The following is a 21,209-nucleotide window of genomic DNA, read 5'->3' on the forward strand; positions in this document are numbered from 1 at the left end:
GAAGAGGAAAGCAAGGCCGGGTGGTGGTGGCGCACGCCTTTAGTCCCAGCACTTGGGAGGCAGAGGCAGGCGGATCTCTGTGAGTTCAAGACCAGCCTGGTCTACAAGAGCTAGTTCCGGGACAGGCTCAAAAACCACAGAGAAACCCTGCCTCGAAAAACCAAAACCAAAAAAAAAAAAAAAAAGAAGAGGAAAGCAAGGTGCCACAGGAGAGGGTAAATAACCTGACCAAAGATCACGTGCCCCAGGCGATCTCCCAGCCACTGGGCCACTCTGCTAGCTGGTCATTTGGGAAAGTGGATGCCTGGAGTCATGTGTAAAGAGGCCTGGGAGGTTCTCCCTCCCCCAGCACCACCCTCTTCAGGGCCAAGAGAGGCAGTAGCACCACTCAGCCTGTGTGGGGTTGCAGGCTGACATGGGGACCAAGGAGCAGTGACAGGCAGCAGAAGTAGCCGAGGACAAGGTGCCCTAAAGGCAGGAGGCAATGCAGTGAGCCTGCTGGTCTTGTGGTGGGTGCTGGGCCAACAAGCGTGAGTATGACTGTGTCACTGTGACTGCTGAAGGCAGGGACACAGCAGCTCCCCAGCTGGGGGTGGAAGGTGTTAACTGGGAGAATGCTGGTGTGGGTGGGTGGCCTCTGGGCCTGGAACCGGGGGACATAGGGAGGTAGTAAACACCCTGGTGATGGTGGCATCTTGGTGGCAGCCTTGTGAGGATGCTTGCTGCAGGGCTGTGGGGGTTTGTGTGACTTTGCAGTTCAACAAATTCAAATCCAGCCCATGCTGGCATGGCAGCGCCTTCTGTGTGCCAGGCAACAAGCAAGGAGAGGCAGACCCAGCTTGTAGCTGAAGGGTTCCCACTGTGGGTTTAAGAATTTTAACCTTGGGGCTGGTGTGCGGCGGGATGCTTTCTGGTCATTCTGACATTTAAACCACCCAATACCCTGTCCCCACTTAAAGAAATGTATGGTGAAGCACAGAAGAAAGTGACTTGCCCAAGGTGACCCAGCTACTCAATTAGACAGGACCTGAATCTAAGCTGCCAGGTTGCAGAGCCCCAGTCCTTCACCATCATGCCTTTGCCAGGCTGCAGATGTCTGGTTCTGGGGTTCAGGGGCTACACTCCTGGTCTTGGTCCTGACCCTGCAGACATGCCCCTAAACACAGGTCACTGTGCCAAGGGGTGGGGCCATGGTTCGCCTCCAGTACTTGCCAAGGGGCTAGATTTACTACCAGAGGGGCTGCCTGGCTCTCAGAGACCCCTTAAGCTGCAGTTCTCGCCTTAGGCCCTCCCTTGGCTCCTGCCCCCCTCCCGGCGCTGACTCGGGGCCAGGGGAGGAAAGGCTGTCTCCACCCACCTCTTGCACTCTCCCTTCTCCTTTATAAAGGCCGGAACAGCTGAAGGGTGGCAACTTCTCCTGCAGCCGGGAGCAGCCTGCCTGCCTCCCCCGCTGCCTCCCTGAGGGCTCCCCTCCGGCCGCCAGCGCCCATCTTTTTTTCTCCAGGGATATTTTGCGCACACACACATACACACACGCGCAAAAGGGGAAAGAGGGGGGAAAAGCCCACCCCCCAGCCTCGTTGTAACGAGTAAGCCGGAGCAGCCGCAGCTAGAAACCCGCAGAGGACGCCCTGAGCAGCGAGCTGGTGGGCGGATCGACCGACTGACCCGCGCCGCGTCCACCTGTCGGCCCGGGTCGGCCCAGCGCACAGTGGGCGCGCCGCGCGCTCGGAGCAGCCGTGCCCGCCGCTTGGGCCCCGAGCCAGGGCGCACACGCTCCCGCCCCGCCACCCGGCCCGGGCGGGAGTTTGCACCTCTCCCTGCCCGGGTGCTTGGGCCGCCGCTGCAAAGCCAACTTTGGAAAAAAGTTTTTTGGGGGAGACCTGGGCTTGGAGGTGCTCAGCCCTGCGCTTTCTGATCTGGGAAGCCTTTCCAAAAAATGTTGCAAAAAAGCTAAGCCAGCGGGCAGAGGAACACGCCTTTAGCAGGCGAGTGAAGACGAACCATCGACTGTCGTGTTTCTTTTCCTCTCGGAGGTTGGAGTCCCCTGCGCGCCCCCACACGGCTAGACGCCTTGGCTGGTTCGCGACGCAGCCCCCCGGCCGTGGATGCTCGCGTGGGCTCGGGATCCGCCCAGGTAGCGGCCTCGGACCCTGGTCCCGTGTCCAGGTCCTCCCCAGCCCCCCAGCGACGGAGCCGGGGCCGGGGGCGGCGGCGCCCGGGGGCCATGCGGGTGAGCCACGGCGGCGGCTGCAGCGGCCTGAGAGCCTGATCGCGGCGGACCCGAGCGGAGCCCACCCTACTCCCCAGCCCCCAACCCTGGCCGCGGGGGCGGCGCGCTCCGTCTACGCGTCCGGGGCCCCGCGGGGCCGGGCCCGGAGTCGGCATGAATCGCTGCTGGGCGCTCTTCCTGCCTCTCTGCTGCTACCTGCGTCTGGTCAGCGCCGAGGTGAGTTGCGACGGCGCTGGGGCTGATCCTTTCCTAGCCGTCCCAGCCCCCACGCCTGACCGCCCCCTCCTCTCCCTGCAGTGAACTTTGGAGCCCCGCAGCGCGTGAGCCAGGCGCCGGGCACTGGGTGGCCCCAAGGGCTGGGAGGCCAGGTCCAGGGTTCTGGAATCTATGACGAGACAGCGGTGGGTTTCTCTTTACAGTAGACCAACCTAGATCCCTAAACCTCCGTGGCGTCCTGGGAGGTGTGTGTTGCCCTGCCCTCTGCCTCATGAGCCAGAGCTCTTAAGCCCCTTCCCGGCCAAGGGAGAAGGGGTGGGGTGGTAGCTAGGGTGCCTAAGACATCGCGGTCTCCTGAGTCCATTTGGAACCAGCGTGGGCTTTGGTTCTGCCCAGAACCCGGCCTGCCCTAGTGGTGTGCGCCCTCGATCTCAGGATATCCACGGAGACCTTTGGAGAGCGTTCTGGTCCCACCCAAGCTTCTGCTCTGGGCTAGGGTGGGCACCTCGGGGTCGTGCTGGACGGTCCAAAAGCACCTTGTATCTTGGGGCCCAGAGAGAGACAGAGACACTAGAGAAACAGGCAGACAGACATACGGTAGGTTCAGACGCTTGGAGTACAGACAGGACTGGGGCGCGCGCGCGGGGGAGGGGGGGGAGAGTTCTTAAGGAATCCAGCCCCAGGGGCGGTGTGTGTCTGTGAGTGTGTGTGTGTGAGGCCCGGCCATACCTGCGCCGGCGCCCTGCTAGAGGAAGCACCTCTCTCCCCCGCATGCAGGCTGCGGAGCGCGCGCCTGCAGAAGCCTAGCTGCAAGGAAGGTAGGGTATGGAAACGTCTGCGGGAGCGATCAGGTCGGATCGGTGCCCCTACCCCTCCCAGCCTCACGTAGCAGTGAGTTGGCAAGTCTACCGGGAATCCAGGTGGGAAGGGGGCGGGGCAGGAGGAGGCGCGAGCTGGAGCGGGGCGAGGGCCGGCAAAGCGGCGTGGCCGGGGCCCGTCCCGCCTCCGCCCGCTGAGGTCCAGAGCCCGCACTTAGGCTGCGGGCAAGGCCAGCCCGGTCGTCCGCAGCCAAGCGAAGGGCAGAGGCGGCGGCTGCGGCGGTGGCAGGGAAGGGGTTAAGGCGGAGGGCTCCGAGGCCGCGGCCCGACCTTGGGCCGCCGCCAGCGCAGGTTGTTTTGACCACGGAGGAGCCGTCGCCGTCTCCTTTTGTTCTTGGGACTCCTCGAGGGCCGCCGGCCGCCCGCCCTGGGGGCTCCGCCCTTCCGCGGCCGCCCCCCGCGGCCGGAGACCGAAAGAGAGCAAGCTGGGCATGGCCCGGCCGCAGCAGGCCCCTCGCGACGCCCCCTTCCCGCTCCGCCTGCAGCCCCCCGGGGTGCGGCCAGCTGTTGGGGAGGGGGACGCCGGGAGGCCCCAGCTGCCGCCTCGCCGCGCCGCGGGGACCTGGGGGCTAGCCCGGTGCCAGGGCGTCCTGAGAACGGCGGCGCCCCGCGGCTGCTCTCTGCAGCCCACCCCGCCCGGCCCCCGACTCGCTCACTCACCCCACGCATGCACACTCCTGGCCGGAGGCGATGCTGCGCTCCCGCGGGCGGGCGCGCAGAGCGACGGGCACGCACTAAGGCGGCCAGGTCGCGCGCCCGCCGCCACGCCCGTGCACACGCGGGACACACGCGCGCGCGGCCCGAGTACACGTGCGCTCACACTCCCACGCACGCACACAGGCACGCACAGCCCCTCTGTACACTTAGTGCCAGGTGCCCGCCCCCACGCAACAGGTGGGCCTGCCGTGGGCCCTGGCACCTCACCGCCTCTGTAGCCATCCCATTTCCTTCCTGGGGGGGGGGGTGTAAGGAGGAAGGGACAATCCCAGATCCTGATCTGGGCTCTGCAGCACCCATTTTTTTGGCCTGGTTAGAGCAGCTTGGCATCCCTCAAACTTTGCCTCTCTGTAACGGTTTTTCAACCACCCCTATGTAACCTACGGTGATGGCCGATAGTGATGTTGTTGGCGTGACCCTAGAGTGCTGGGATAGTCAAGCATTTTTTCATTTCAAATAAACACCCATTTGCCCTCTAAGACATAAAGGACGCAGCCTACCTAGTGTGTTCCCTACACCCTCCCTACTTGTCTATCCTGGCAGGGGCTCTGCTGGATTTGTAACATCTGAATGCGGCTTCCCAGGCCGTCTTAACCAGCCCAGCTTCCTCCAGGAGCACTCCAGCACTGCCGTGAATATTCGCATTTGGGGATGAGGCTGCAGCTCGGAAGCTCATCCTTGCTCCTCCATAGACGCTTCTGGGACCGCAATTGCACTGAGTTTTGCAGTTGACTTTCCCCGATAACCATGAGGAGTACTGAAATTCTGAGGACCCTGTCCCCATAGAGCCAGCCCAGGCAAGCAGGGAAACAGAAGGAGGGGCTTGCTTCTGGAGGTGACCCCGGAGTTGGCTGTATTTAGAGGGAAGCAGGCTGGAGGAGAGTCTGAAAAGGCTGCTGAGACCCCCATCTTCCTCAGCTGAGCTGGCTTCCCAGAAGGTGACTGTCATGTGACAATCTGTCTGCCTCAGCACCCTTCTGCCGGGAAGGAGTGGTGGGGCCCCATAGTCACCAACCCAGTCTCCTTCTGGCTTCCTAATGGCCATAGGGGGGTGGGGAAACCCACTTGCTGTAATCCCCCTGCCCGGAATTGTGAAAGTCAAGGTCAGATAGATTCCGGAGGCCTGAGGGCAAGAGGCAGGAAGTGCGTGCGTGGAGGAATCAATTCAAGGTGTTCTCTCTGGATTCATGATGTCCTCCTTCTTTTTGATGCTTTTTTTTGTGATATATTTTCTTTCCGATATTTTATTTGAGACAAGGCCTCATGTAGTCCAGGCTACCCCCCAACTCACTGTGTATGTGGGGCTGGCCTTGAACCTTTGATCTTCCTACGGCCACCTCTAGAGTTACAGGTATGTACTATCATACCTGACTAGGACAACTTTTCAACTTTTGGTTTATTTAGCTGCCTGTTTCCTGCTTTCTCTCGTGAACTGCACACTGCGCCAGAGGGAATTTTGTCTTGATTCCCACTGTGTTAGTGGAGTGCTCGTAGCCTGCACAATCACCAAAGGAGCGTGGAAAGGACCATGAATGGTGGAGTGGGCTCAGGCCAGGCGTGCTTTATTAACACAGCCCGGGTGAAGCCTGGCCTCTGAGGGTAGCCGCCCACGGTACAGTGCACTGCACGGTGGGCATCTGGTTTGTAACCCTGCCCCTCCCCCGTGGTGAGGTATTCCAATACACTTTCTCTGTCTTGGGACTTGGACTGTCGGCAGGGAGGACTGAGGTAGAAAGACAATGAAGGAGAAGGCAGGCTGGGCCTCAGTTTCCCTCACCTAAAATATGGAGCAGGTTGGACTCATTTAGTGTTACAAATAACAGGGGAACTGGCTCCCATTGAGTTGAGGTGGGAGGCAGTGATTGCAATGGGCCACCAGGGTGGCAGGCATATCCTTAAGACAGGTCCTTTTCTTCCAGCTTTGACATTTTTATTCTCTTGCTCTATCAGAGGTAGGGGAGGCTGGTGGACTGGGCTGGGATGCAGGAGCGGCAGGGGTGGGGGTAGGGGAATGGATAAGGGAGAGAGAGGGTAATCCCAGGAACCAGGAAGGGAACTGCTGGGTAGAAAATCTGGCTCCAAAAGGCATCTATATTGTACCCAGAAAGGGCTTCTTCAAAGAGCTCTTCTTTGCCATCTAAATACGGCATGAGACGCAAGTCGGCAAGCAGGCAGGCCCTAGGAAGCCTCGTCAGCTTCTGCCTCTGCCAGCCACAGACAACGCCCTGGGTGCTGGGCAGAGAGCCCATCTCCCTCACTGCAGTGGCAGCAGACTGGAGTGTGTGTCTGCCTGTGTGTGTATGTGTGTGTGTGTGTGTGCTGTGCTGGGGCCCAGGTGGAGGGTGGGGTACGAGCCCTTTTGATCTGCCAGCCTGGCTGGGAGCAGGTAACTCACCTGGCCTCACGCTTGCTCGTGCCTCGTGCAGCTGGCTTTGGGGGCGGGGCAGGGAGGAGGCTGTTTCTCTTGACTGCCAGGCTGGCTTAGCCCCAACTGCTTCCACGCCACACCCTTGTCCTACCAGGAGCCCCAGGCCTGAGACCCAGGGCAGCTTCTTCAAGTTGTCAGGTGTCCTTTACTGTGTATGGGGGGTCTGTGGGTGCCCACCTAGAGGCTTCCAGAACCTGTGGCATCCTGGAGTGGACCTCAGGCTAACCGTTCACACCTCCAGTCCCGGAAGAGACCCACCAGCCCACAGGACACCTGGTAGTGTCAATGTGGGGCCAGGTTCCATTTCCTGTTGCCCAGCATGGGGATAGGACAAAGTCACACTCTGTCCCGGGGACGGGGACAGCAGCTCTCCACCCACCTGTCACCATCCTTGAAAATATTGTGATTGTCTGGCCCAGCACATGAGTGTCAAGCTGCTCTCAGGGAGCCATATGAAAGAATTGGTGACGAAAGCAATAACATCTCGTTAAATGCCCTTAATTCGGGGCTGCTCTGAACAGTTACACTTACCAGGGACTTCAGGGCCAGTTGTGATTAACTCTACTTAAGGGAGAAAGATATAGTTTGTTTCTTTGTCAGTCTTCCTCAGACTGAACCCAGGACTCACTAACGCTAGGCAATTGTCCTGCCACTGGGCACACTCAAAGCCCTTTCTTTGCTTTTATTCTGTGACAGGGTATGCTAAGTGCCCCAGGATGACCTTTGAATTTGTTTCATAACCCAGGCTGACATTGAATTTATCCTTTAGCCCAGGGTAGCCTTGAACTTGCAATCCTGTCTTTAGCCTTCTAAGCAGCTGGGATTATAGGCCTGTGCTGTTACGTTCAGCAGAAAGTAAGGTTTTTGATGATTTTTTTTTTTTTTTTTTTTTTTTTTTGGTTTTTCGAGACAAGGTTTCTCTGTAGCTTTGGTGCCTGTCCCGGAACTAGCTCTTGTAGACCAGGCTGGCCTCGAACTCCCAGAGGGTTTTTGATGATTTATTCTTAATACCGTGGTTCCCTTTATACAGGGAGCTCTGACTCCTCTATTGTGGGTTTCTCACCTCTGGTACTGTTGGTATTTGGGACCAGTGATACTGTATCCTTCGTGACATCCTTCATACTCTGGGATGGTGAATAGCATCCCTACCACCACCCACTGATGCTAGCAGCCTGTCTCTAGCCATGACCATCAAAAATGTCTTCAGATGATAGCAATGTGTAATTGTAAGAAGAGCACAACTTTAATCCAAGCACTCGGGAAGTAGAAGCAGACGGATTTCAGTGAGCTTGAGACCAGCTTGGTCTACAAAGTGAGTTCCAGAACAGCCAGGACTGTCTTGAAAAACCAAAAAGGAGAGAGATAGGGACAAGGGAAACAGCAGGAATCTCAAATGATGCTGGGTCCAGTGGCATCATCAGAAGAGAAGGGAAGCATGTTTGAACCTTTCCTGGTGGGCCAGGAGCAGGTAGGCATGCTATGGCCCTGGAGGGACCCACCTCTGCCACTGATTAGTCATCTAGACTTGTGACTGTGGATTAATTTCTCTCAGCCTCAGTTCTCCCATCTGGAATATGGGACTAATGATAACGCTGGCCTCAGGACTGCACTTCCTGAAGCATTTTGTTTGGTCAGTGCCTGGCTTGAAGGACCACACCTGAGAGGAGCACTGGAGAGAAAGGGATGAATACCAGTGTTTACTGAGCGGAGTGCTTTTGCACCTCCACGGCTTCCATCTGGGGTTCAGGAGCGCGTTTGTCGCCATGTGATGGATTCCTTTGCCTGGTGGACTGAAGCCTTAGGTGTTCACTTGGTCTGTTCAGGGTTCAGCTTGCTTTGCCTCACTGGCAGCTCCAGCCTGCCCTTGAGTGGACAAGGAGATCCTGGCAGAAGTACCCACTAGGGCTGATTGAGCCACCACTCACTTCTCATTCTCTTGGGCAAGCAAGCCACTTACACATCCTGGCTCCGGCTAGCGTCTGCTCCTTCTGCCATCCCCAGGAAGAATTAGAACGCAATCCAATGTCTTCTGACATCCTCAGTTCATAGATAAAAGCCCAAACCAGAGAGAGGCAGTGGCCAGCTGGAGGTCGCACCGCAGATGGTAGCAGGGTGAGGAAGGAATCCAAGTCTTTTGAATACCAGTTATGAGTTTGACAGAACCGGGGGCAGTGGCCTTCTCTAGACCAGCGTTGAACATCTGTCCTGCAGGTCTCGGCCCAACTGTGAAGCTGTGGACACTATAGGCCACCAAGCCCCTGTCCTCATGCCAGCTTCTCCTTCAAACTCCTCACATCCCCAGGATACCAGGCAAGTTCATAAACTCCATGATTGAACAAAATGACCCAGATGACAAATGGGGTCCCAGGAGCCAGATTTCAAGGAGTTATGCTCCCCCCCCCAAGTTCCCAGGTTGTATCCTCTACTTCCTAGGTTGACATGGGGGACCAGAGGTGGGTATGACTGAATCATTTTTTCTAAACATTACCACAAGTGTCAAGGACTACAAGGTGTTTCTGTTTTGTTTTGTTTTGTTTTGTGTTAAGTGAAACTGGGTCTCTCTATGGTGCCCAGGCTAACCTGGAACTCCTGGCCTCAAACGATCTTCCTGCTAGGCAATACTCACATCTTTAATCTCAGCACTTAGTAGAGGCAGGTGAATCGTTGAGTTCAAGACTATCTTAGTCTATTTTTGAGTTTCATGCTAGCCAGCTAGGGCAACATAGTACCATGTCTTAAAAAAAAAAAAAAAAAAAAAAAAAAGCAAACCCAAACTGCTTTAGATTTTTGGTTGTATGATAACACCATGGCCAAAAGTAACTTGGGGAGGATAGAATCTGTGTCAGCTTGCAGTTCCACAGCACTGACCAGCAGGGCAGGAACCTGGAAGCAGGAACTGAAGCAGACGCCATGGAGGGCTGCTACTTACTGGCTTGCTCCTCATGGTTTGACAGCCTCCTTTCTTATAGGCCACAAGTCTACGAGCCCACGGGTGGTCCCACCCACCCACCCACAGTGATATGGGCTCTCTTACATCAATCTATCAGTCAGCCAATCAAGAAAATATCCCCCAGGCTTGCCTGCAGTCTGATAGGAACTTTTTCTCAATTGAGGTTCCTTCTTCACAATCAAGTCTAGTTTGCGTCCGGTTGACAAAACCAGCAAGCACACAAAAAAGAGATCTTCTTGCCTTCGCCTCCAGAGTAGCTTGGGACATAGGTGGGCACGGGGCATCATGCACCTGGCTCTCAACAAGTGTCTGAGACATGCAGCTTTTGAGATTTCCCCAGCTGGCCAGGGGCATGAGCTTCTTTTCCACCTTAGACAGTGAGAGAGCAGCAAACACACACACACACACACACGTGCACAGAAGCGCTCACGCGCACAAGCACACACACACACACACACACACCTGTGCGTAGTACTCAAAGCACCAGTCCCAGCATGGTTCAGTAAACACAGGGCAGGGCTTCTTCACTTCTCAGTCCACGGAAACTGAGGCACAGAGTGCCTTAGTCCTCCCAGAGCTTCTCTCAAGCTGCATGGTCTTGTCACAAGCCTGCATGTATGTATGTACCACATGCGTGTGCACTCATCGTGGCCACAGCTTTTAGACATGCCTTGGCATCTTGCATCCTTCCTTTGCTCCTTATTGTGAGGACACTCCCCAGTCCCCTCTGCCCTCACCTCTTGTAGCCTTTGGCACCAGGCTCTTGAGACTCCTGGAGCTGTGATGATGTGGCGGTGACCTCTGTCTCCGGCTGTATGAATGTGATTGTGGGACCTGTGGTTTCCCCGGAGGAAGCTGGCTTGTAGTGAGGCCTGTTAAGGTTCTAACTAAGTTTCAAGTGTTTGGTGACAGGCCAGAGGGACTCTAAAAATAGCGTTTGGTTGGGCATGGGGCATGCATGGGTAAGCGCTCAGGTTCCCCGGTTGGGCCTGAGGATTCCCTTGTTTCCTCTTTGGCAGGGACTACGTCATAGCACTGGGACACACAGCCTTCTGAGACCTCACAACTCAGCAAGCATTATTACGCATCTCTTGCATCTCTTGGGCGGGGGGGAGGGGCGGGGAGCTGGAGTACACACTTCACTATCATTGTCTGCGTGAAGCCTCTGCTCACACTGGGTTTTGGGGCCCCTGCACATACAGCGTGCATGTCTTAGCTACCAGGTGTGGAGGGAGCGTATCGAGAAGGGAGATTGTTGGAGTTTCTCCAGGACCTGTGATCTGATGGGGGAGACAGATGTGGACAAGCCTTGGAGCTGGGGGCAAGTCTGCATACTGTGGAGGACTGGGGTGGGGCATCTCAGTCTGGATCTAGCTCTTTAAGTCTTTGGGTTCAGCCTCGGATCCCACCTACTCCAGCCTTACTGTCTGTTTGCTGGGGACAGAGGGGCCTCGTAGGAACTTTGTGCAAGAGAAAGCATGTGGTTGGTAAGAGAGCCATGCCTGGTGAGCCTTCACCCCAGTTTACTCAGTTCCTGGTGTCTGCCCAACAGGGGGACCCCATTCCAGAGGAACTCTATGAAATGCTGAGTGACCGCTCTATCCGCTCCTTTGATGACCTCCAGCGCCTGCTGCATGGAGACTCCGTAGGTAAATCGGATCCTCCTCCAGAACCTCCGCCTCCACTGGTGCTTGGGAGAGTGGGGAGGGGCAGGCAGGGACACCCCTCTTGACATCAGGGAACTAGATCCATGGCACATCCCAGTGAAGGCCTGACCGCACCTACCCAGGGCAGGGCAGAGCAGGCCGACGGGTTGATACCTGGGACATGGGGTGTGGCAGAAGCAGCACCCACGTGTGACTCTGGCTTGGTGCAGAGGGTGGGGTCCCTGGAGCAGGGCGGGCAGAGAAAAAGCACTCAGAGCATGTACTAAATACCTATCCAGGTGAAGAGGGTGGAGCTATAGAAGATATCCCTGCCCCTCTGGCCCAGGGCCTGGTCGACAAGGTCTCCTGGGGACACCTGGCCAAGGCCAGCTGGCAGCCCTGCCCATGCCCAAGAGTGCACTGGGCGAATGGGCACGTGCTTGGTGGCACACACGTGGCGGGGCCGGCGGGTTGGGCTGGGAATGTATTTATAAATGCAGTCTTCAGAGCAAATTCCATTCTATTCTGACCTCTGGCCTGGTCCCTAGAGCCCTGTTCAGCAGCCCCCCAGCCCCCCACCCCCACGCACCCGCGGGCCCTTGTCCCTCTGGGGTCCTGTCTCTTTGTCACTTTGTAATTCTTGCCCAGACGCTATCTACGGGGGAACAGCATTTCCTGCCTTTGTTTCCTCTCTCCGTTGGGCCCCTGGCTCCTTCTCAAAAGCATTCCCGGGCCCTTTCAATACTGCCTGGGCTGGGGGGTGGCAAGGCAGGCAGGAGGGGGCCCAGCTGGGCCCCCCTATTGTTCACTAGGGCCCCCACCCGATGTCTCCCACCCGTGCCCGGCTGACCAGCCCTGGCCACACAATGGGGCAACTTCCAAATTTAGCCATCTTGCTGTTTCTTTCCAAGGCGCTCTGCTGCCCAGCTCGGGCAGCCCCTCCACACCCCTGGTGGGGGTCGGGATCTTGAATGTGAGGTTTTCAATAGCAGGTCTGTTTCGAGGCAACCATGTGGCTATTTTTTCCTAATCAACTTAACCTTTCCACAAAGTACATCTCTCCCCTTCTCCTCCCCACCAGGGGCATTCCAGAGATGGCAGTGAGAAAGAGAATAAGGGACAGACAGACAGGCTGACGTGGTTGACACTGTTGGGCTGGACAAAGCAGACCAATCAGTCAGTGGTGATCTGCGGGATCCCTGGAATCCTAGATAGGGCGGCAGCTGGCAGAAGCCTTTGCCTTTGATGGGACCACTGGGCTGGGGAAGATATATGGTCCCCCAGGTGCCATAAGGAGGTGGCAGAGGCTTGTCTCCAGCATCCCTCAGTTCATTTGCTGATCCTCACCAGTGAGAGACAAGAGGGGCTATCCGCCTTCAGGACCAAGTTCAAAGCCTCCTCACCACCCTCTCATCCTAGGAAGAGTGGGCAGCCCTGGCCCATGTCTCGGGGGCAGCGAGGTGTGTGGGTGGAGGTGTCACCAAGGAGAGCTGGTAGCACCACTCCAGCTTAGAGACGGGAACTTCTGCTAGTGACAGGAAGAGAAGCCCAGAAAGATGAGAGCTGAGGAGAGAGCCGACCTAGTGTGGCTGGCGCAGGCCCTCCCACCCGCTTCCCTCTCCACCCTTTCTCTCCAGACCAGTAGGGCCATTGTCAAGGCTCCAGCAGGCTGTACTGGGCCTGCTAGCCCCGAGGGGATTCTGGGAATTTCTCCAACCAGCACTTCCTATGGGAACGCTTTGGAGGGCACTGGGAACTGGCCTCCAGTGCTCTGGGTCCCTGCTCCACCCTGGAGGCCGAGGAGGGTTCGCTGACAGTAGCAAAGGGGAAGGGTTATTTTTAACTCCATTGACATGGGTTCTGGCCAAAAATGGGGCTAAAAACCCGCTGGAGGCTCCCAAAGATGCAGTCAGGCCCCACCAGCCCCGTGAGCCATCAGCTGCCCAAGGCTTTGCCTGGTTGCCTCTTCAGGGCCAGGGATCTCAGGTTTTGAGAGCACGAAGGGCGGGGTCCCGGAGTATAGAGATGCTATCCTCAACCCAGTCCTGTGGTAGCAGCCTGGGCCAGCATGCCTGAACATGCTTCCTTTCCCTTGCAGATGAAAATGGGGCCGAGCTGGACCTGAACATGACCCGAGCCCACTCTGGAGGCGAGCCAGAAAGCTCATCTCGAGGGAGGAGGAGCCTAGGTAAAACCGAAGGTCCATATAGTGACCCTTCAAAGAGTGGGGTCCAGGGAAGGAAGACCAGGGCACACAGCCATCCTGGATTGGGGTCACCTTCCAAATCCCTTCCCTACTGTAAGAACTGAATGAGGAGTGTAGCCATCTTTGAAGTTGAGTTACCATGCCCTGTCCCCCATGCTGTGCTTTTAAAATATAGTGGCTTGGGTCTTTTTTTTTTTTTTTCTGAAACAGGGTTTTAGTGCATAGTCCTGACTAACCTGGAACTCAGTAGGTAAACCAGACTGGTCTCGACTTCCCAGAGATCTGCCTACCTCTGCCTTTGCCTTTGCACTCACCGCTTCCTCACTCCAACCCAGTTCCACTCCAAAGGCCTAGAAACCAGGGTGGGGAAACTGGAATGGAAGGACTGAGCCCTTACTCGACGCACTTGAGCCCAAGGTATTCTGGGTGGGTCCTCTGTCCACTGTGGCTCAGGGCTACACTGTGGCCTAGTGCAGAGGCACTAAGCCCAGCTTAGGACTGCTGGTTGTTCCTTGGCAGAGACCAAGCCAGTAGATCTGTAGGCCTTGGAGAAGCCACCTATAGTTTCCAAGTCCCTGGAGATGTAGCTGGTAGATCCTGCAGGTCCCCGAGCCCACTGCCATCTGCTAACCTTTCTCTGGGGATGACTGAGCACTTGCTGTAGGCTTCACCCACTCTCTTTTTCTCAGCTCAGGGGAGAGGCATTGCTCTGTCACTACCCCATTTCACAGATGAGGCAGATGAGACTTTGAAAGAGTCACATAAGAATAGGGCGGTACAGCAAGGCGCTGGTGGTGCAAGCCTTTAATCTCAGCGTTCTGGAGGCAGAGGCAGAAGCAGAGAGGCAGGCTGATCTCGGTGAGTTTGAGGCCAGCCTGGTCGACAGAGTGAGCTCCAGGACAGTCAGCACTATCCTGGATAGTTTGATCATGAAAACAACAAACAACAACAAAAGACCAGTGTAAGCCGGCAGGCTAACAGTGGGTGAGGACTCAGGTGGGCCAATCACACAGCTGTGTGAATCTGAACAATTGGGATCCAGGATGGTGGGACAGGCGTGCACTAAACATTTACAAGATCACACGGGATGATCTGGCCTGCTCCTGGGGGTAAATATCATTGTCCTCGTTGTCAGATGATGTAAACTGAGGCTCACGGTGAACCAGCCAAGTTCAGGGCTGTCTGGATGGGGGCGTAGTTCCAAAGAAGACCTTCCTCTCCTGACAGCCTCTTCTGTCGCCCCGCCCTCAGGTTCCCTGGCAGCCGCAGAGCCCGCTGTAATTGCCGAGTGCAAGACGCGCACAGAGGTGTTCCAGATCTCGCGGAACCTCATCGATCGCACCAACGCCAATTTCCTGGTGTGGCCGCCCTGCGTGGAGGTGCAGCGCTGCTCTGGATGCTGCAACAACCGCAACGTGCAGTGCAGGGCCTCGCAAGTGCAGATGAGGCCAGTGCAGGTGCGCAGACTCCACCCCGTCCCGCCCCGCGTCGGGCCCCGCCCCGAGTCGGGCCCCGCCCTAGCTGCCGCGGGTTGGAGGGCTTTTGCTGAGTGTTCCGGGATACACTCTCCTGGGCGTCTCAGACCGTAGTCACTGAGAGGCAGACAGAAAGTGGCTGGGTGTGCAATGCTAAGTGGTGGACCAGAGTCACTTGCTCTACAGGGACACAACCCCACAGAGCTCCTGTCTTCAAACATCTGACATTAAGAATGTTCAGGACAACTGTCCAGGTCCCCTCAGTGATTTATCATACGCAGGAACCCCCTACACTTTGGGACTTTATCTGTCTTTTTGGCAAGCTTCGTCTTTAACGAAGGTGGCACAGAGTGTCCTCCAGGTGGCAAGCACTGTGGCCACCTTGTTTTTTGTGGGGGGAGTGGGGCGCAGATGCTAGTCTGTAGGAGGGAACTAGAGGCAGTCTCTGAAGCTCCTGCTCTCATGTGGACCGGGCAGGGCACAGGGAGGCTCAGCTGTCTCTAACTCTGGAAGACCAGGTCTCAGTACCCTGGGTCAGCCTCCTCTTTTCAGGTTCCCCTGGGTACACAGTACAAAGCTTAGCACCAGCCCTCCCCAGTGCCCTGACTACGGTGATCATGCTCTCTTTTCTGCTGTCTGCCTGTGGCCTGTGCCCAGTCTCCTGCCTGTCTCCCATTCCTGGCCTTTCGCTGTGCCCCAGATTACAAATGAATGACATGCTCTGCGTCCCCACCCACTGTCACCATATCTCCTGTCCCCAGCTTTAGGGACAGACACCTGACAGCTGCCTTCCCCCTTCCAGCCTCTCTTCTAGATAAGGCCTGTCTCACTTCCTTCCAGATAACCATCACCCCCCCCCCCACACACGCACACACTCTGCTGCAGCCTCTGGCCTTGGCCAGTGCTCTGCTCCAGGAATGAGGACCCACAGGACTCAGGCTCTACCCGGAAATGCCTTTCTCCCACTCTGGGGGGTCAGGGTGTGGGGGGGTGGCCGGGGTTGCTACAGCAAAGCTGAGGCCAGGTCAGTTAGGTCGAAGGGCTTGTTTTGATGGAAAAGCTCTGAGAGGGACCGAGGGCAAGGCCTTGCTATTGTTTGCTCCAGAGCCCTCGCTCTGCAGACAAGCCTGGCGTTTGGCTTTCGAGGAAAGAACCGAGCGCGGAAGACTGCCAGGCCTGTGTGACGGCTCCGGCACAGGTGGCTTCTACAGGGGAATTTTGCTCGTTCTGTCCCCCAGGTGAGAAAGATTGAGATTGTACGGAAGAAGCCAATCTTCAAGAAGGCCACAGTGACCCTGGAGGACCACCTGGCCTGCAAGTGTGAGACAATAGTGACCCCTCGGCCTGTGACTCGGAGCCCTGGGACATCCCGGGAGCAGCAGCGAGGTAAACTGCCTTCCTAGGGGCTGCTCTGTGGGGCTCAGCCTGCAGCTGGGAAAAGGGTGGGTCTCTAAATAGGGCTCAGGAGGCTGGGGAGAGTGGGGAGAGTGCTTGCCGAGCAAGCAGGGTACCAGAGTTTAAGTCCCTGGTAGGGCTGGTCAGGCATGGTAGCTATGTCCGTCATCCCACATTGGGAAAGGGAGATGGGTGGATACCAGGGCATCATCAGACGCCAGCCTCGATGCTGGTGACCTCCAAGTTCAGTGAGAGACCCTGCCTCAGAAAATAAGGTGAAGAGCAATTGAGGAGGACACTTGATGTAGCCTCTGACTTCATATGTGTGCCTATGTGTATAGATACACACACACACACACACGCTCGCGCACACACGCTCGCGTGCACACACACAGCTGAACCCATACAATGCATTTACCACACACACATACACGCACATAAATTATTAATAGAGATCAGACAGATAACATCTATGAGTAAATTTATTTGATACTTTTGATCTCACTGAGAACAATCTAGATTTTTCCCAGCCTAAATGAGGTTGCAGCCCCTGCCCTTGCTACCAACCCAACCAGTCCTCTTCACTTCCGTTACCGTGGAGATACACAAGTAAAGGCTGGGCGTCTATATAGCCTGGTGTGACAGCTGAGTCTGGTGGTCAAGCATCCATCAGATGGGTTCATGTCTTTGTTTCCACAAGTGTCGGACAGATCTGAGTTGAAAATGTCTCAGCGGCTCCTCCTGTTTTCGTAGTGGGGGTACCTGAGGTCCAAAGATGCTGGGGCCTTGTTCCAGGTCACACAGCCCGTCCTAGGCCGTTGGTGTCCTGAGATTCCCTTCGTGGCTCTCCCCTGCCCCTGGCAGCTCTTTGGCTTTCACTTGCCTGCTTTATCGTCTGTACACAAGAATTCCTAAGTGTTAGTGCTGGGATGTTCAGAATACTGAGGAACGCCTCCAGCTTCATCTCTGGTACAGCACAGCTCAGTGCTGGCTCTTTGGAATTCCTAGGCTCAAACATCTGTCATTTGTGAGTTACGTGAATGGACTCAGGCTTGGGCCAGCCGAGCCTCCTGTGCACGGCCTGGCCTTTGGGATAGAAGCTCTCTGGGGGGGTTTATCCCTGACCTCCTAGGTGTCATCCTTCCAGATAATCTGAGCTCCCCTAGATTTCTACACTGCAGGGAAAGCTTGGCGAAACTGTCTCACTAGCCGGAGGCCAGGGACTCTCCAGTGACTCCCAGGAAGTGCTGGCCTCCTGCGTGGCTTCCCAGAGACCAGAAGGAAGAGTAGTTGAGAGTCAGACTAGACCAGGGCTCCCAGGAACTGTCAGTTCAGGCAAGTGTTGGAAGTGTGAAGCACAGATAGATCCCAGGGCTTCAAACACAGCTCTCTGCCTCAGTTTCCCCAACACTGTAGGACGAATAATACCCACTGTGAAAATAAAGGAGCTTACAGTGGAATCAGGTGCATAGCAGGTGCTTGCTGGGGTTCTGGCTCTTTTGATGCACTTGCTCAGCCCTAGGAGGTCACGGGTCCTTTAAAGACGTGGGCGCAGAGTGGTTAAGTGACCTTCCCCATGGCACATAGTCCCTGGAAGAGTCCAGGTTAGGCCCAGGGCTGACCGCCTTCTAAGTTGTGGCCCAGCCCTCCATTCTCCTTCTCAGAGTGCCCAGGAATTTGAATGACAGGCCCAACGCCAAAGAAAGTCTGTTTCTGGCTTGAAACCCAGAGGCTTCCTCCTCACCCTGTGGCTAGAGGAACCAGAGGTTGGTGGTAGAGGTCTCAGTAGGAGCGCTAGCCAGGGAGATGGGAAGCAAGAGGCTCACAGTGGGGAGGGGGCTGTACTGTGGCGGAAGAGCTAGGCTCCTTGGGTAGCTTGCTTGATCTTCCTGTAGTCTAGCCTTGGCTGGAGGGGACAGCCACTCCTGTGGTGCAAGAGGACCAGTCCCCAAGCGACCTCTCTAGCCAGATTTTTCATACGATGAGACAGGGTGACCAAAGTACAAAAGTGGGCTGTGCCCATCCTCTGAAGACAGGTGCCTGATGGGTACATGGTACCAGAAGGACCACCTGTTGGGTTTGAGGGACCTGGGGCCAGGCCACCTGCAGGAAGTGGGAAGATACGTGCCTCCATCTCTGGGTAGTGACGGGACTTGGGGGCCACATTGAAACCTGACCTCTTGGGTCAGGCACTGCTTGGCCAGCGTACTGCCATGTAGTCCACCCCCCTTTCCCATGAGGTGGCCATCCTCTTGCCTCGCTCCCAGATAGAGAGAAACTGAGGCTAGAAAGGTTCAGTCACATCCTCAGAAGACACAGCTGGTGAGCAGGGGGGCTTGGCTTTGACCTCATAAAGTCTGACCTGACCTTCCCCATCCTCTTCCTGAGCTAGCCCTAAGGCTCACAACAGGTGTTGGGGTACAAGAAGAATACCCCATGACCATCCCATGCTGACAAACACTTTTTCTTCCTGAGCAGCAAAGACGCCTCAAACTCGGGTGACTGTTCGGACGGTGCGAGTCCGCCGGCCCCTCAAAGGGAAGCATCGAAAATTTAAGCACACACATGACAAGGAGGCGCTGAAGGAGACCCTCGGGGCTTAGGAGCATCGGCAAGCGTGTGGGCAGGTGAGGACCTGGCCAGAAAGCCAAGGCTCAGATACTCTGTGACTGTGGCTTAGATTTGGGGTGAGGGCCAGCAGGGACATTTGCTCCCTTCAACCCAGTCATTCTGCCTAACTGCCTCTCACCTCCCGAAGAGGATGTCTGTCCTTCCACTCCAGTTCCCATGACTCCCCTATCCCAGGCCTGGGGTCTGTTGGAAGCATGAAAGCAAGAGCATCAGTTCCTGTTCTTGGTATGGGGTCCTAGGAGCCAAGTGAGCCCCTGAACCATCTCTGACCCTGTGTCTGTCTGTTCTACCCACAGGGTTATTTAATATGGTATTTGCTGTATCGCCCCCATGGGGTCCTTGGAGTGATAATGTTGTTCCCCTCGTCCGTCTGTCTCGATGCCTGATTCGGACGGCCAATGGTGCTTCCCTCATCCCGCGTGCCCGGCCACCTCCACCAGCAACAGTCCTTCGGCCCGTCCTGCGACTCCAGAAGCAAACAAAGGACTCCATTCCATGCTGCTTCTTCCCTTGACCCCAAGAATGTGGGACAAGTGTGCAGGAGCCTCACGGGGGACTGTGGACTGGCCCCAGGAGCCTGGGATTTGGTCTGAGAGCCTCTGCATGTCCTGCCTGGTTCCTGGACCCCTGGCCAGCCAGCAGGGAGCACTTTCAGGCAGGCTAGGGTCCCTTGTAGTCCTGTGGCCAGGACCACATGGGGAGCACAGACTAGAGGAAATCTCTCAGCATCCGGATCTGCCACTCATCCCTCCCTGTCCCCTCAGCCCATAGTGGCTTTTTATTTTATAAGTATGAAATCAAGGAAGATAATGAACTCCTCTGGGCAGGTGGCCACATGCCTTCTCTGATGGATTGGAGATGCAGTGTGCTTGTGACCTGGGCCACATCCTCTGCCTCTTTCCACCTACCTTGCATCTCTCTTGTTTCATTTCTCTACCTCCGCTCTGTGTCTTCTTCCTCGTGTACCCTTCAGTCGGCTCCACCGGAGGTGCTTAGGTCCTCATTGAGGCTCTGAACGACCCTACCATTCTCCCTTAGGGCAGGAGACCTGTCTGTCTTATTCCCCTCCAGCCAAGACAACCACGTAAGGTTGTGTGGGATGTGTATTGTACATGGGCACTGCATGTGGAGAGTTCTGTTCACACCCTAAATATGGCCGATTTGTCTACTATGACCTTCTGGCAGATGTAGGTCAAGCCTCTGAGGAAAGGAGGCTGTGTTTTAATTCACACTGACGCCCTGGGCGGACTGGCTGTGTGTGCGCTGACCCAGCCTGAAGCTTGGAATGAGCCTCAGGTGCTGGAGGAGCCACACAGTCCTCGTTTATTGTTCCCTTCCTGGCAGGTGCGGGATGCTAGGAGCTCCCCAAGGGAGGGGCCGCCCTGGCTGCCCACTTCCCTGAGTGCACATTGCCCCTCAGATCTTTTGTGGTTTTACCTGATGGCTTCTTCCAGGAAGCTAGCTGGTACACTGGAAGCGGGAGAGAGAGGGAGAGCCATAGCGCCCTCAGGAGGACTGGGGTAGACGCACCCACTTCCCCTCTCCCACTTCCCCCTGCACTTTTCCCTCCCCCTCCCAGGTCCGCTTCCTTCAGTTTGTAAAGTTGGTGATTATATTTTTGGGGGCTTTCTTTTTATTTTTTAAATGTAAAGTTTATTTATATTCCATATTTAAAGTTGTAAAAAAAAAAAGCCACGAAACCAAACCAAATGAATCCTCCGGGAAGTCTGTCTGTTGGCATCGGGTGTGACAATTAACCTTTCTATGTTGGCAGGATGCGCCAGCAGCTTGCTCCGTGTTCCTCTCACTCAGGGAGGCTAGGCACCACCGGGCATCCTCATGTGCCCAGACACACTCTTACACTCGTGCATAGTTTGGCCTGGCTCCAGGAGCAAGCCTCTGTCTCAGGGAGAGGGAGAGTTGGTCCTGGCTCCATAGCACGACCGGACCCCTGGATCTCTTCCTGCGGAGAGATTGATTTCTGTTGAGCAGGAGTCTCCAGGGGAATGTGGAACCTCTGCATTGTAGGGGTGACATGTGGGGAACTGGAGGAGGCCCTAGAGGGACAGTGGGTTTCATTAAAAAAAAAAAAAAAAAAAAAAAGCAAAGTTCTGGGCTGGACTCAGCCCTAAACCTGCTATGTGACCTTAAGCCAGGCATAAGGAAGGGAAGGGAAGGGATTGGTGCTAGCCAAGGTTCAGCCCTGGAGTCCCGTGCTTTTTCTTCATCCTATTCTTTTTTTTTTGTTTTTTTTTTTTGTTTGTTTGTTTTTTCGAGACAGGGTTTCTCTGTGGTTTTGGAGCCTGTCCTGGAACTAGCTCTTGTAGACCAGGCTGGTCTTGAACTCACAGAGATCCACCTGCCTCTGCCTCCCAAGTGCTGGGATTAAAGGCGTGTGCCACCACCGCCCGGCCTCTTCATCCTATTCTTTTGG

At 56.0% G+C, this 21,209-nt stretch overlaps 1 protein-coding gene across 2 annotated transcripts; it reads left to right on the forward strand.

Moving 5' to 3' along the window:
• Positions 1 to 291: 291 nt before the first annotated feature.
• Pdgfb (platelet derived growth factor subunit B) lies at positions 292 to 20,479 on the forward strand. Of its 2 annotated transcripts, none has more exons than XM_057791612.1 (7): positions 292 to 2,449; positions 10,975 to 11,071; positions 13,167 to 13,256; positions 14,526 to 14,731; positions 15,988 to 16,135; positions 18,623 to 18,771; positions 19,072 to 20,479. In XM_057791612.1, the coding sequence occupies exons 1-6, from the start codon at positions 2,387 to 2,389 to the stop codon at positions 18,745 to 18,747; spliced, it is 729 nt and encodes a 242-aa protein (XP_057647595.1). In that variant the 5' UTR covers positions 292 to 2,386; the 3' UTR covers positions 18,748 to 18,771; positions 19,072 to 20,479. The 2 variants fall into 2 exon arrangements, with proteins under 2 accessions (XP_057647595.1, XP_057647596.1); XM_057791613.1 differs by lacking the exon at positions 292 to 2,449 and adding an exon at positions 2,489 to 3,267.
• Positions 20,480 to 21,209: the final 730 nt, after the last annotated feature.

The sequence above is a fragment of the Chionomys nivalis genome, chromosome 17 (genome assembly GCF_950005125.1).
Source record: "Chionomys nivalis chromosome 17, mChiNiv1.1, whole genome shotgun sequence".
Lineage (NCBI taxonomy): Eukaryota > Metazoa > Chordata > Mammalia > Rodentia > Cricetidae > Chionomys > Chionomys nivalis.

What these genes read in the sequence shown, in the direction of transcription:
- Pdgfb (XM_057791612.1), top strand. Translation starts at nt 2,387, where the DNA reads ATGAATCGCTGCTGGGCGCTCTTCCTGCCTCTCTGCTGCTACCTGCGT. An exon ending in TGCGTCTGGTCAGCGCCGAG is followed by an intron (nt 2,450 to 10,974) that starts GTGAGTTGCGAC and finishes TCTGCCCAACAG; the next exon opens with GGGGACCCCATTCCAGAGGA. An exon ending in TCGAGGGAGGAGGAGCCTAG is followed by an intron (nt 13,257 to 14,525) that starts GTAAAACCGAAG and finishes CCCCGCCCTCAG; the next exon opens with GTTCCCTGGCAGCCGCAGAG.